The sequence below is a fragment of the Halichoerus grypus genome, chromosome 6 (assembly GCF_964656455.1).
Source record: "Halichoerus grypus chromosome 6, mHalGry1.hap1.1, whole genome shotgun sequence".
NCBI classification, from domain to species: Eukaryota; Metazoa; Chordata; class Mammalia; order Carnivora; family Phocidae; genus Halichoerus; species Halichoerus grypus.
The window spans coordinates 92489512-92504409 of NC_135717.1; the positions used below are offsets into that span (position 1 = coordinate 92489512).

Consider the following 14898-nt stretch of genomic DNA (forward strand, 5'->3'; position numbering starts at 1 on the left):
ATTTGCAGGAGCAAATATTTTGTAAAAATTTTGAAATTTAACCAGTGTAGATTTATCTTAAAACCATTTTTAAAAACTTCATTCCCAAATGCACATTCCTTTTTCCTCAAGTCTTTTCCCATTCTCCATATTAAAAATCGCTGCATATTGTCAGTATATCATTAGGGAAACAGAGAATGCTCATCCTATTTAGTGATTGCCCTAATTTTTTTTTAACATTTGAGTTTAAATGACTAATGCTAATTAATAGAACAGAGAGAGAGCACACACACAGGGAGTAGTACTTAATAGAAAAGAATCACTCTGATACCTATCAAGTTGTGAGTGGTAGATATTTTATGAAATTAGTACCTTGATTAAGTGGGAATTAGCCAAGAGTTATTTGAGTTACAATGGAAATTAACCACAATTATGCATGGAGCGTTGCTAGATTTTAGGTTGGCTCTATTATGTAGCATTTTTTTGAATAACATAATTAGATTAATATTATAATCATTATTTTAAATTCCTTATAGATTAAATCTATAAGAGAATGTGGATTAAATCAATTAAGTTAATAAGAGAATAGTAATTTATAAATGGATTTATTGTACCCACCCATTTCACACCTCAAAGAAGAACTGAAACCATTTCAGTAAAGAGAAAAAATTGCTGTATGTATTTTTGCAAGTAACTGACCTGTACAAATAGTTATAAGTTAATTAGAAAGAAAAAAATTACCTTTGTATGTAAAAAACACTATCTACCTGTGTACACATACACATAATTCTTTAAATCCATGAGATGAGGGGTCCCTGGGTGGTTCAGTTGGTTAAGTGTCTGCCTTTGGCTCAGGTCATGATCTCAGGGTCCTGGGATTCAGCCCTGTGCCTGGCTCCCCGCTCAGTATGGGATCTGCTTATCCCTCTCCCTCTGCCCCTCCCCCTCATTGTGCATGCATGCATCCTCTCTCCCTCTCTCTGTCAAGTAAATAAATAAAATCTTTAAAAATCAATCAATCAATCTATGAGATGAGTATGTAAAAAACACTATACACATACACATATTTCTTTAAATCCATGGGATGATTCTTTTATGCCTTTTCTTTCTTATAAAGGCCTGATGTATAATATAATAAACTGCTACTCTGATGGTTTCTTACAATATTTTAACCATTAGTACATACTTATTAATTTTAATTAACGTGGAAAAACTATGTAGCCAGATAAATATGGATAAAGCTATATGCACAAGCCTGCATGTATATATGGTGTGACAGTGTTGTTTATTTTTTTCTATTTTTTTTCTATTCTCTGCTTCACTTATTTCTGATGTAATACTTATGATTTTCTTCCTTCAGTTAACTTTGGACTTAGTTTGTTCCTCTTTTTCTAGTTCCTTCAATATAAAGTTAGGTTGTTTATTTTTTATACTTCTAATATAGGAATTTATAGTTATCAACTTCTCTCTTAGTACTGCTTTTGCTGCATCTCATAAGTTTTGGTATGGTGTGTGTTCATTTTCATTTGTAACAATATATTTTCTAATTTACCATTTGATTTCTTATTTGACCATTGATTATTCAAAAGTGTTAATTTCTATAAATTTGTTAATTTTCCAGTTTTCTTTCTGCTATTGATTTCTAGTTTTATCCCGTTGTGGTCAGAAAATACATATGGTATGATTTCAGTCTTTTCAAATTTGTTAAAACTTGTTTTGTGACCTAACACATGATCTATGCTAGAGAATGTTCCATGTGTTCTATAGAAGAATGTGTATTCTCCTGTTATTGGATGGAATGTTCTGTATTTATCTATTAGGTTCAGTCTGGTTGTTGTATCCATTATTAAAAGTGGGCTATTGAAATCTATTATTGTGTTGCTGTCTGTTTCTTCCTCCAGTTCTGTCAATGTTTGCTTAATATATTTGCTCCAATTTGGGGTGCATATATATTTACAATTGTTATATCCTCTTGACGAATTCACCCTTTTTATCATTGTATAATGTCCATCTTTATCTCTTGTGACATTTTTTGACTTAAGGTCTATCATGTCTTATGTATGAAAGGCAACCCCTACTGTCTTTTGATTGCCATTTGCATGGAGCATCTTCTTCTGTCCTTTCACTTTCAGCCTATATGTGTCCTTAAATCTAAAGTGAGTCTCTTGTAGGCAGCATGTAATTGGATCTTGTTTTTTTATCCATTCAGCTATGCTATGTCTTTTGATTATGGCATTTACTCCATTTGCATTTAAGGTAACTAATGATAGGGAAGGACTTAACTATTGCCATTTTTTTCCACTGTTTTCTATTCTTTTCCTCTCTTGCTGTCTTCTTTTGTGTTTTGTTGATTATTCGTAATGACATACTTTGATTCCTTTATTTTCTTTTGTGTATCTTCTCTAGGTAGGCATTTTCTTTGTAATGACCATAGACCTAATATAAAGCATCTTACATTTAAAACAGCTTCAGTCACTTACAAAAGCTCTACTCTTTTTTTCTCCCCTCACCACACTTTATGTTATTGATACCACAAATTACATCATTTTGTTTTACATATTGTTATGATTATAGTTTTCTAATACTTTGCCCTTTACATTCTATACCAGAGTTAAGAGTGGTTCATGCACAATTACTAAAGTATTTTACTGTATTCTGTATTTGTCTACATATTTACCTTTACCAGTGACCTTTGTGCTTTTGTATGCTTTTGTGTTGCTATCTAGCTAGCATATTTTCATTTCAAATTTGAAGACTACCTTTAGCCTTTCTTGTAAATCAGGTCTTGTGGTGATGACATTCCTCAGGTTTTGTTTATCTGGGAAAGTATTTCTTTGTCCTTTATTTTTGAAGGACACTTTTGCCAGATATAATATTCTTGATTAGCAATTTTGTCTTTCAGAATTTTTAATATATCATCCCACTCCCTTCTGGCCTGCAAGGGTTCTGCTGAGCAATCTGCTGATGAACTTATAAGATCTCTCTTTTATCTGGTGGGTCACTTTTTTCTAGCTGCTTTCAAAATTCTTTCTTTTTGACTTTTGATAATTTGATTTTAATGTGTTTTAGTGTGGTCTTCTTTGGGCTCATCCTAGTATGGTTTGTGGGGTTTCTTGAATCTGGATGTCAATTTCCTTACACACAATTGAGAACTTTTCAGCTATTATTTCTTTAGATAAGCTTTCTGCCTCTTTTTCTCTATCTTCTCCTCCTGGACTCACATAATGTGTGTATTTGTCTAGTTGATGATGTCCCAGAAGTCCCCTAAGCTTTCTTTACTCTTCTTCATTCTTCTTTCTTTTAGTTCCTCTGATTGGATAACTTCAAATGACTTATCTTTGAGTTCATTGATTCTTTCTTCTGCTTGATCAGGTCTACTCTTGAAACTTTCTAGTGATTTTTTTTTTTTCAATTCACTCATTATATTCTTCAGTTCCAAAATTTCTGTGTGGTTCTTTTTAATATTTTTTGTCTCTTTGTTTATAATCTCATTTTGTTCATGCATCATTTTCCCAAGCTTGTTGAACATTTTTATGATGATTATTTTGAGTTTTTGGTCAGGTAATTCATATACTTCGATTTATTTAAGGTTGGTTTCTGGAGATTTATTGTATTCCTTTTGTTGGGAAGGTCCTCAGTCTCATATTTTATTCCTTTTGTTGGGCCATATTCCCCTCTTTCTTTGTATGCCTTGTTACTTTGTACTGGAGTCTGTGCATTTGAAAAAAATACAGTCTTTATTGATTGGTTTCATACAGAGAAATAATGTCACCAATCAGCACAACTAGAGATTCTGGGGCCTTTCAAACCTTTTCTCTTTGGATTTGTGTGTGTAAATTCCCAATTAGAGAAGTCTTACTTCTTTCTTCAGGCGCTCATAATTTCTTGCTCCCCCTAGTGTCTGTCTATGGCACTACAAGTTTCCTGGTGTTGCTGTAAACTCCCCAGCTGTTTTTGTTTGTTTGTTTATTTTAGGATTTTACTTATTTATTTGAGAGAGAGAGGGAGTATGAACAGGAGAGGGGCAGAGGGAGAAGCAGACTCTCCACTGAGCAGAGGAGAAGCAGACTCCCCACTGAGCAGCCTGAAGTGGGATCATGACCTGAGCTGAAGGCAGATGCTTAACCTACCGAGACACCCAGGAGCCCTACCCTCATCTGTTTTGGGTTCTCAGCTCTTCCCTGGCATCCAGAGTACGCCAGGTCCCATCTATGCTATGAGTTGGGTAAGACAGAAACCAGTCTTTCAGGCTGCCACCCAAAAAGCTGGAACATTGGACACACACTCCAGCTCTTTTTCTCCTTTGGTAGAAGCCAGAAGTTGGGGATTTTTTCCTGTTCATTTTGCACCGAGAAGCCAGAAGTTGGTTTTTGTTTTGTTTTGTTTTGTTTTTCCTGTTCATTTTGCAATGAGTTGGGGATTTTTTTCCTGTTCATTTTGCACTGAGATGGGACAGTGGCAAGTGAATTTGTGCTAGTTCAAACCATTGGCTTTGTTCTCAGAGGCCCCCAACCTGGCACCCATTCCTATTCAGCATTTAGATTTAGGCAGGACAGAAACTAGTCCCTTAGATAGCCCCTTAAAAAGTCTGAATGCTAGACATATGTTCAGTCTTCTCTTTCCCACCCCAGGGAAAGGCTGAGAGTTGGGAGTTTCCTCCTGATCACACTGCACTCTGCCAGGGAAGGAGTTCTGGAAAAGGACACAAATTTTCCTACTGATTTCTATGTGACTGGTTTGTGCTTGCCTGGAGTGCAAGAGCTTCTTGTTTCTGAATTTCTCTCAAAGGGAATTGATCCATGTATTGTTGAATTGGTGTTTCCATGGGGGAAGGAGAGTCTGGGGCTTTCTGTTGTACCATCTTGCAGATGTCACCCAACATAAATTTTTAAAGTTATTTTTAAAGCATGCTTTACACAAGCAGATATAACTTTATCATTTGACTTTTAACTATAAAAATAATTGACCCATATAGAAAACTGCTTTCTTTATAGTTTACAGCTTTTTGAATATTTTTGTTTTTAGCTATAAAGCATTTTCTTTTTCCTGTTGGCTTACATATGCTGGAAAGAAGTTGTGCCAAGTGAGAAGCTACAGAAATATTCCAGTCAAAAAATTGTTTTTTCTCTTGGTCAACTGGAATGAAATGTAAGTTTAATCTTTATTTTGGCAGTATCATTTACCTAATAAAGATCAAGGATTCTTTTTTCTCTTTTTTTTAAAGTGGAAGGTGTGATTTTTTTTTAAATATTGCCAGTTGATGTGATTCAGTGATGTGATAGATATGCTCATACTAATAGATAACTGACCATACAGTTCAACAGATTAAAAGTCCATTTAGAAATCTAGACAAGTGTCCAATCCACATTACCAAACTGATCAAAAAGGGAAATTGGAAAAAACAGAATTATTAATCATTCACAGACTGTGGATGTAAGAGATACCCTCTATTTGGGGTTGGGGGCAGTAGATTCCAGGTATAACAATGAAGAAACATGTAATCTTCACTTTCCCATGAAAGCCAATTATAAATTTATTTAAACAGTCAAGTTTTTTGATAATAATTATCTATGCCTGTGCAAACTACCATCTAATTTTGGGTGATTGACTCCTAGTTTCTCATTTTAGAGACACTTATTAAATGAAGAAGGAAAAAAGTACCTTCTTGACACAGTTCATTCCTTCTTGCTCTCCTCTGTCCCCTTCCCTCCACCTCAAGTCTTTACTCAGAATCTCAGGACATTCATAGGCCCTATCTATGGCTATTTCGTGATTATTTCCACTTTTTCTTGCTGTTCCTATGACACTACTCCATTAGCTTTCAGTCATTTCTCTGGGGTCTCCAATGCTGCACTGACAATTTTCTTCCCACCTCAAATAGAAGAAAACCAACCTACATCTCATCCCCCCTTTACCAGATCTGGCTTTCTTGGAAGATGATTTGATTCCCCAATATTGTCCTTTTTCACTGAGAAATATGTGCCGAAATTTCTGGGACTCCGAGGATGGTGTTAGATAGCACCACTTATCCTAATCTTAGTGTTACCACAATCAATGGAGACATGACATGTGGCCTTCAATTTTTACGTACTCCATGGTTCCTTCTATGCAAAAGCAATTCCTCCTTTTACTAGGACTATGACAACATTTATCTTCCCTTAGGCTCTTAATTCCCTTGACCAAAGACCTGATATTCAATTACAAAGTCCTCTTCTATTGCACAGAATGAATTCTGCTTGTGAAATTCTTCAGTGGTTCCCCAATTCTCATAAGGTAAAATACAAATCCTTTAGCACAGCACACAAGGCTCCCAGTGGTTTGGCCCTTGCCTATCTCTGCACCTTTATCTCTGAAGTTAACCCCACTCTATGGCCCTGTACCCAGTCATTCTGCATTTGATCTATTTACCCTAACTATAAACTGAGAAGTCATGCCTCTGCTAGGGGTCCTCCATCTGTCAAGAGTACAGTGTCTTTACTGCCCACCTTGGGAACACCTAATTATCTTTTTTTTTATGTTATGTTAATCACCATACATTACATCATTAGTTTTTGATGTAGTGTTCCATGATTCATTGTTTACGTATAACACCCAGTGCTCCATGCAGAACGTGCCCTCCTTAATACCCATCACCAGGCTAACCCTCAGTTTGTTTCTCAGAGTCCATAGTCTCTCATGGTTCGTCTCCTAATTATCTTTCAAGACACTCTTTCACCTTCTCTGTAAACTCTTCTTTGTATCATTAGAAATAATTGGCCACTTTTCTTTTGTTGGTTGATGGGAACCTCAATCTACTCTCTTATGGTCCCTTCCTGAATGTGTTTGCTTATATTTCTGTTTGCTTTTGCCAAATGATACAAAGATCTTTTTTGTGGTTTTTGTCATTTTATTTTCTTTTTAAAATTTTTTATTCTGGCCATAACAGCATAAGCAGTATCAGATAGAGTAAGAATTCAGTAATTGTTCTTGGGCAAATGAATGAATTTCATGTAACAAGTGATTCTTTAAAAATATTATTAATCAGCTCAATGACTAAAATTATTCTTCTGACTTAATTAAAACTTACTCCTAGCTATTTCAAAAAATCAGATTAATTTTCAGCCGATAGATATGTGCTATCATTTAATTCAATAAAAAAACCCTACTAAATCTAAAGTCAGTTTTTTAAAAATCCCCCCCAAAAAAGTCCCCAAATAAATTGAAAATCCTTAGTGCTGTTGGAATAACTACACTGATATATTTTTCTTCTGTTCCTTCAAGACTGTACATGTGTTATTTTTACTGTGAGTTTTTTGTTTCCCTCAATAGAGTTAGTGACCTCAACCTAGAATTATTTTCATTTTATTTCATTTCCATTAAAAATAGTTATTTACCATTTTTCTAGGTGCCTGTAGCCTTCTTTATATATTTTATTAACATATATCTATTACACTATAATTGATTATACATTTCATTACTAGACTGTACACTTAAGGACAGAAACTTTGTTATTTAATAATATATGACATAGATTTTGACTACATATTTCAATCATGATAATATACCCCAAATATATTATCTCATCTTAACAACAAAGAAATGAAACGGGGGGCGCCTGGGTGGCTCAGTTGATTAAGCGACTGCCTTCGGCTCAGGTCATGATCCTGGAGTCCATGGATCGAGTCCCGCATCGGGCTCCCTGCTCTGCAGGGAGTCTGCTTCTCCCTCTGACCCTCCCCCCTCTCATGTGCTCTCTCTCATTCTCTCTCTCTCAAATAAATAAATAAAATCTTTAAAAAAAAAAAAAAAAAAAAAAAAAAGAAATGAAACGGGTATTGTCACCCTTTTTTAAAGATCAGAATATTGAGGTTACAAAGTTTAATTAACTTGCCCCAGGTCCCACAATGAGTAAATGGCAGAACTAGTGCTCAGACCTACTCTCACTCCAAAGCTGATGTTTTTACTGTGATTTCTATACTATTTCTTAAAACATATAAAATCCTTGGCAGAGTATTAATATTCTATAAGTAGTTCTTTCATCTTAAATTAAAAAAAAAAAAGTTCTACTCCATTCTCTTACCAGCAGCCACCCCATTTTTTTCCCTCTGCTTTAGTGCAAAACCCTTCCAGAGAGTTGTATATATTCACTTTCTTCAGTTTTTTTTTTTTTCTCTGCTCTAAAATATACTCCAATTAGGCTTTCATCTCCTCTGTTTCACTGAAATTGCCCATTAGAGTCACTAGTGACCTGCATAGTTAATCTAATGTTAGTTTCTCAGTCTTCATTTTACATGATCTATTTAGGAGCATTTGGCACTGTTGATCTCACTCTCCGTCTTGAACTATGCTCTCTTCTTGGCTCCCATATTCTTTTTGCTTTCCTCCTCCTGTACTGGACATTCCTTCTCTATTTTCTTTTCTTTCCACAGACTGATCATGGTCTTAGCACTTATGCCTCTTTTCTGTTGTATTTACCTTTCTCCTTTAGCTTTCTCTTATCATCACATAGCTTTAAATGCCGTCTATATGTCAGAATCTCCAAAAATTATATCACCAACACAGGCATCAGTCACAAACTCCACACTTACACATTCAGCATGTCTAAAACAGTACTCTTAAGCTTACATTCCAAACTTGTTCCATCCATGGATAGCCACCCTGGACTGTCATTTTCAGTGCCAGTTGTTCAGGTCACATCTTTACCCTGAATCTCGTTCTCTTAGATCCCATGTCCAGGAAATCCTACAGGCTCTCCCTTCAGAATACTTCTCATCACTTTCTTTGGTCTAGGCCCTCATTCTCTCTCCCCTGAATTACCACAGTCGCTATATAATGGTCTCCCTACTTCTCTTGCACCTCTATAGTCCTTCTCACACAGTAGCTAAAGTGACTTCTTTTAAAATGTAGGTCAGGCTATGTTATTATTCTGTTTAAAAGTCTTGAAATGGCTTCCTGTTTAACATCACAAAAATCCTTACAATGCTGTGTTGTCAAATATCAGTATTAAAAGGAGAGTTCTAAACATTGTGATTTTATTAAATCTCCCATTTTTCACTATGAAATTTACTCTGGTCTTAGGGAAACTATCGCATATAGAAGGAAAAAAATTTCAGAAAAATTTTCGTGTTTATTCATTTTTTCAGCAGTAGAGTAAGGTAAATATATGGTTAAAACTTGCAGTCTATGCCAACTGCTTGCATAAAAAGGAGCAATTCAACTTCACTTACTGATTTGTCCCTTTAAGTGTTTTTCTCCTTTTTTTGGTCTAAAAGTTCATTCCTTTGATTTTTCGATAGCTGTGTAGAAGTTTAAAAAAAAGATTTTCCAGTGAATGTGAGATTATTCTGGCTTTAAAAATCCATAGGTATTCAAGAAATGAATAAATAACTATTCAGAGAGCATGTATTCTTTCCTAGAAGAATTTATTCTTATTAATAAAAAATGACAAAATGGAGATTGACAGTAACTATCCACTGTAACTTATTGAATTTTTGTCATTCTTGAGGTGAAAGCTCACTAATAAGTGAAGTTAGACATGAAGAAGCCAGACTCAATGAGAAAAAGAACACTCTAGATTAGGTGAGGAATACAGTGAAATTATAGCTTTCATTCTAGCACAGAAACATGAAAACTGAAGAGAAAATCAATTACAAGTAAAGAGAGAACATTCAAGAAATTACTGTGCATTCCACAAGAACATCAACATTTTATGTTGAGTTTCAGAACTTCTTCTAAGCTGAGAAGTATGTCCACATTATCTTAAGTGGATATTATGAGTGTGAAAGAATATGAAGGAAAAGAAAGACTTTTAAATATCTAAATATAAAACAAATTAATTTTTTAATAATCTAAACTTTGCTAATCTTGAAAAAATAGATTTTCTTTACCATAGTCTTCACTTTATTTCCCTTCCCTACATTTAACTAGAATTAAATTTCATCTGTCTACAATGGTTAATATAAATCATTACTTTATTGATTGAATAATGAATGTATTACTGATGTATTGCTACCATTTGCCACCTATTGTCTTATACAATGTTTGATCCATTATGTGGATAAGGAAAAATGAGGCTTATTAGTCATAGGGCTGATATTTGAATGCAAATATATCCAGATCCAAACTTCTCACTGTCCTCTCCACACAGCTTACATATGGACATCTCAGAATTAATATTAATCTATTATATCATGCCTTAAACTGCACATATTACCCCATCTCAATTTCCTTTTTATTTTATATTTCTGTATCAGTTAAAGTTATCAACTATAACGTAATCTAGAAGTCTAGAATTCATCTTTAATTCTTCATTGTCCTATTCTACTAATATGTTGTCAGTCAAATATTAGTTATTCATTTTACCTCTAAAATAGCTCTTCTGTCTTCTCTCTTGTTAGCTGCTTTATTGCCACCCAGGATCTGGGGCTCTTTATCACAGGGAAGAGCATATTGGGGAGATGGGTGTGTACTTCTTCAAAATCAGTATGGTCACTAGCTGAATTGACATCTCATTATTTCTTAGGCTGGACACTGACCCCCCCGCCACTCATAAAAGGGGGTCATCAATGTCTTATTTGACACTTTGAGTAAAGACTTCTCCCTAATATCCAGATTAGACAGCCAACTGCTACTGTGAGAAAATGCTCAATATTAACTGAGGCTTCAACTCAGTCAGCACCTTCCAATTGAACATTGGCTTTTTTTTTTTTAAGATTTTATTTATTTATTTGAGAGAGAGAATGAGAGACAGAGAGCATGAGAGGGAGGAGGGTCAGAGAGAGAAGCAGACTCCCTGCCGAGCAGGGAGCCCGATGCGGGACTCGATCCCAGGACTCCAGGATCATGACCTGAGCCGGAGGCAGTTGCTTAACCAACTGAGCCACCCAGGCGCCCCGAACATTGGCTTTGGTCATCATCAGTCCTCTCCTAATTACCTACTGCTTAAACAATTTGATGTCAAAATTCAACTGGGAATCACAAGGCCAGTGGATTCTGTTTATACTCCTCAACCTATCAGTTATCATACAATACAAGCTGTCCCATTTGCTCTTCCAGTCACTTTTTTTCTTTGCCCATCCTTTGGTGAATCGGCTCCCATGAGTCTTCACTTTGCTAACCTCTGTTTAGTTTTTCTATTTCTTCCTAGCATTCTCATTTTCTAGCAAACATATAAATTTCTTGATGTCTTTCATTTCCTTGTCTCACAAATAGATCTCTCCTAAATGCCATACTTGTCTTGATATTCTTATAATAGAATCTGATCATTTCTATATGACTGAGATGACTCCAAAAAGGAAAGAAAAGTACCCTTCTCCCTACCCTCCATTAGAGACCTCAGATCACACTCTCAACTTTCTGTCAAAGCTTTTTCTTCTTGGTCACTTATGCCACCCAGGTGTACCCCTCCCAGTCTTTATAGTATCATTTGTAACCTTCTAGACATTCTCTTTTATATATTAATGGATTTGATATCTGAATTCAAGTTTTTCTCACTAACGATCCTGTGTTTATCCTTGGTCGCCTTTTTTGCCCAATATCAACAATCCATCCAGGGTCTGTATTTGGGATTCCTTCACCTTGACCTATCCAGAAATTGGTATGTCCATTACGTTTTAGCAATCATCCCCCAAAAGCCTGGGGATCTCTTACCCAGAATGGTTCACATTTAAAATCGTAAACAACTCTCTATACTTTTAGCTGTCTTGGGAAAATATTCCCTTTTGCCATTAAGAAAAAGCTCAAATTCCCTTGCCTGGCATACAGAGTTCTTAAGCATTCTGGCAACTACCTACCTTTTTCAATGACATCCTCTATAACTTCCCCAACCAACTTGACCACATCCCTCGTTCTAGCCACAATGAGGTACTCACCATTTCTCAGCTACACTTAATCTTTCCATGAATGAATGACCTTGTCTATGTACTTTTCTCTTCTTGGAATTTTTTTTTTTCCAAATCTCCATCTACTTATAGCCAACTTACTCTTTAAGACCCATTTCAAGTTATTTCCTTCCTTCCCCCATTCCCTAAGACAATGTTAGTCATTCTTTCTTCTGTGTTTACAAAGAGTAAATGCATAAGTCATTATAAATTTTAAAAATAAGCTTACATGTCAAAATTATAATTAAAGCAATCCCCATTGATTGAATAACCCATCTCATTACTCTATGTATTTCTGCCATATTTCCATTTTTACAAGATCAAACACAAAAGTTCAAAAGGATCCCTCAATTCAAAAAGTTAATTTTGTCACATACCATTATATTAAAAAATATCTATGAAAATATCATTGTAACTGGGTAGATAATCTACTTTTTTCTTTTATTTTAAGGATCAATTTTCCTCTTGAAATAAAGTCACTTCCAAGGGAATCCATGCTCACTATAAGATTGTTTGGGATTGTCTATGCAACCAATAATGCCAATTTATTGGCTTGGACTTGTCTTCCAGTGTTTCCAAAAGAGTAAGTATATCATTTGTTCTTAATAAAGCTCTCATATCAATAAAAAATCTCCTTGGAAATGACTATTTTGCAGTATGTGGAATAATGAGAAAATCAAGAAGACATTTTATTCAAAATTGAGGTAGCTCAATATAAATCATGACTATTGAATGTGGAACTGAAAGCAAAAATGTAGAAATGGCTTTAGAAACAGGCTTCATGCTCAATTTGTCAACTGGGTCATTTATAATAAAAAGGTATTGGCATGACCAATTTCAATTGCTTTTCCTTGTCTGACCAACCAGTTTCTCTGGCATTAGTAATTCAGAATGACTTAGATCAATACTGTCATTTAGAAACAATGTGAGTCATGGAATTCTGGCTGAAGTAAAATTATACAATGTAACTGGTCTGCTGATCTTTTATTGCCAAGAAGAAAATATTTGGTAACTTGAAGATGAAATTTTTCAGAAAAGTAAACCAACTATGAGTTCAGATAGTCTATCAGAACTAATGGCCATTGCAAAATTAACTGTTGACTTAACCATAAGGATTTGGAAAAATTAATACTTAGAATATTGATAAAGTCAATTGCATGGTTTTTTATACTATTAAGGAAAAAATATTTCAATTAAATCAGCTTAGTTAATTTTCACATGGCAGGACTTGCTTTACAATCAAATTATAAAATACAGGACCTTCAAAAAATTAGAGTGTATATTGCTATTTTAATAGTTACAAAGAATGTTTATAACACAAAATGTAATAATATAATAATATAAATAATATAAAAATGCTAAGAAAATTCTTCATCAGTTTTTGTTCCCAAATTTAGTCATTATAAATAAATTATGATCCAAACAATTGTGGTAAATCTTTAAGATCATCTTTTTGGATTAATTCTGATCTGGTGTGTGTGTGTGTTGCTCTCTTATTTGTTTTCACGTGTCCATTTCCTCGTATATGTTTCTTGAGGACAGCAATATATTTATCTTTGTAATATCTATCATCTAATATTGTAGCTCTTTTTTTTTTTTTAATTTTATTTATTTATTTATTTGACAGAGAGACACACAGTGAGAGAGGGAACACAAGTAGGGGGAGTGGGAGAGGGAGACGCAGGCTTCCTGCAGAGCAGGGAGCCCGATGCGGGGCTCGATCCCAGGACCCTGGGATCATGACTTGAGTCAAAGGCAGACACTTAACAACTGAGCCACCCAGGCGCCCCCAACATTGTAGCTCTTATAAATAGGCGATCAGTGGAGGTTTGTTTATTAAATTGAACTAGAAAAAAATCAAACCCTATAGGAGATTTAGAATAAAGTAAAATTTCAAAAGTCTATAAGAAACTGTTTAGCCCTCAGGTGCCTGGCTGGCTCAATCGGTAGAGCATGCGACATTTTTTTTTTTTTTTTTAAAGATTTATTTACTTATTTGAGAGAGAGAAAACATGTGGGGGGGAGGGCAGAGGGAGAGAGAATCTCAAGCAGACTACCCACTGAGCATGGAGGCCAAGGTGGGCCTCCGTATCATGACCCTGAGATCATGACCTGAGCCGAAATCAAGAGTTGGATGCTTAACTGACTGAGCCATCCAAGTTCCCCCAGCAGGCAACTTTTGATCTCGGGGTGGCAGGTTCAAGCCCCAGGTTGGGTGTAGAGATTATTTAAAAATAAAAATTAAAAAAAAGAAATAGTTTAGCCCTAAAAGGAATACCTACTGCTGTTAGCAGATATTTCAAAAATCTTATTTGTGGGCTAAGAACTTTCATTACTTTCTCACTAGGCGCGGCTCTGCAAGTGCCCTTCCTTCTCTTGAGTGAGTTTCTTTAAAGTTTCAACTGCTGTGTTTGTAACATCTAGCATGTTTGTAGAATAAAATTTCTAGCTATTCACTGAAAAAATTCAGTCCATTTTATTCCCTTCCATCATCTAATACATTACTTTGCACATAACATGCAATCAATAAACATTAAATATATAAGAAGTTTGGAATATATCTTTTAGACTAATCTTCAAGGCTTTTTTCTAGATGGTTATGATAGTAAAAATACTGTCTCCATGTTGTTTTGTCATGTATCATTTACCATTAGTAAACATTTTTATGTGAGTGCTCATCTGGGACTGATACTAGGTGGTGTTTTCCTAAGGGAAAGAGATTGAAATTGTGGATGATGAGACATCACATCAGAAAACAAAACTTACTTCAAAGAGCACTTTGATAAGCATTTGTAAATATATTTCTAAAAGAGCATTTCTCATGAAAAATCAGAAAATCTGCTTCTCTCCTGGGCTAAACAATTTGAAGAAATCCAGATCTTTTCAAGACATCAAAAATCCGTCATGTAGGGCAATTAGGGAATGTGATGACTCCCACTGTGTTCATTGCTCTGAGTGACAGAGATTCTAACCCAATTTATTTGATGCAGCTATTTCCAGATCACAGCAAACAGGTCACTTAATTTCATTTCCTTTCATGGAATGACCCCTGTCCATAAAC

At 35.1% G+C, this 14898-nt stretch overlaps 1 protein-coding gene across 1 annotated transcript in view; it reads left to right on the forward strand.

Moving 5' to 3' along the window:
• The window catches only part of PIK3C2G (phosphatidylinositol-4-phosphate 3-kinase catalytic subunit type 2 gamma), a 377014-nt gene that overhangs the window by 105355 nt on the left and 256761 nt on the right, over positions 1-14898 (forward strand). Inside the window, exons 12-13 of the mRNA XM_036065643.2 lie at positions 5005-5127; positions 12289-12420. Of these exons, the coding sequence (XP_035921536.2) occupies positions 5005-5127; positions 12289-12420 (255 nt within the window). The remainder of the gene's footprint in view (positions 1-5004; positions 5128-12288; positions 12421-14898) is intronic.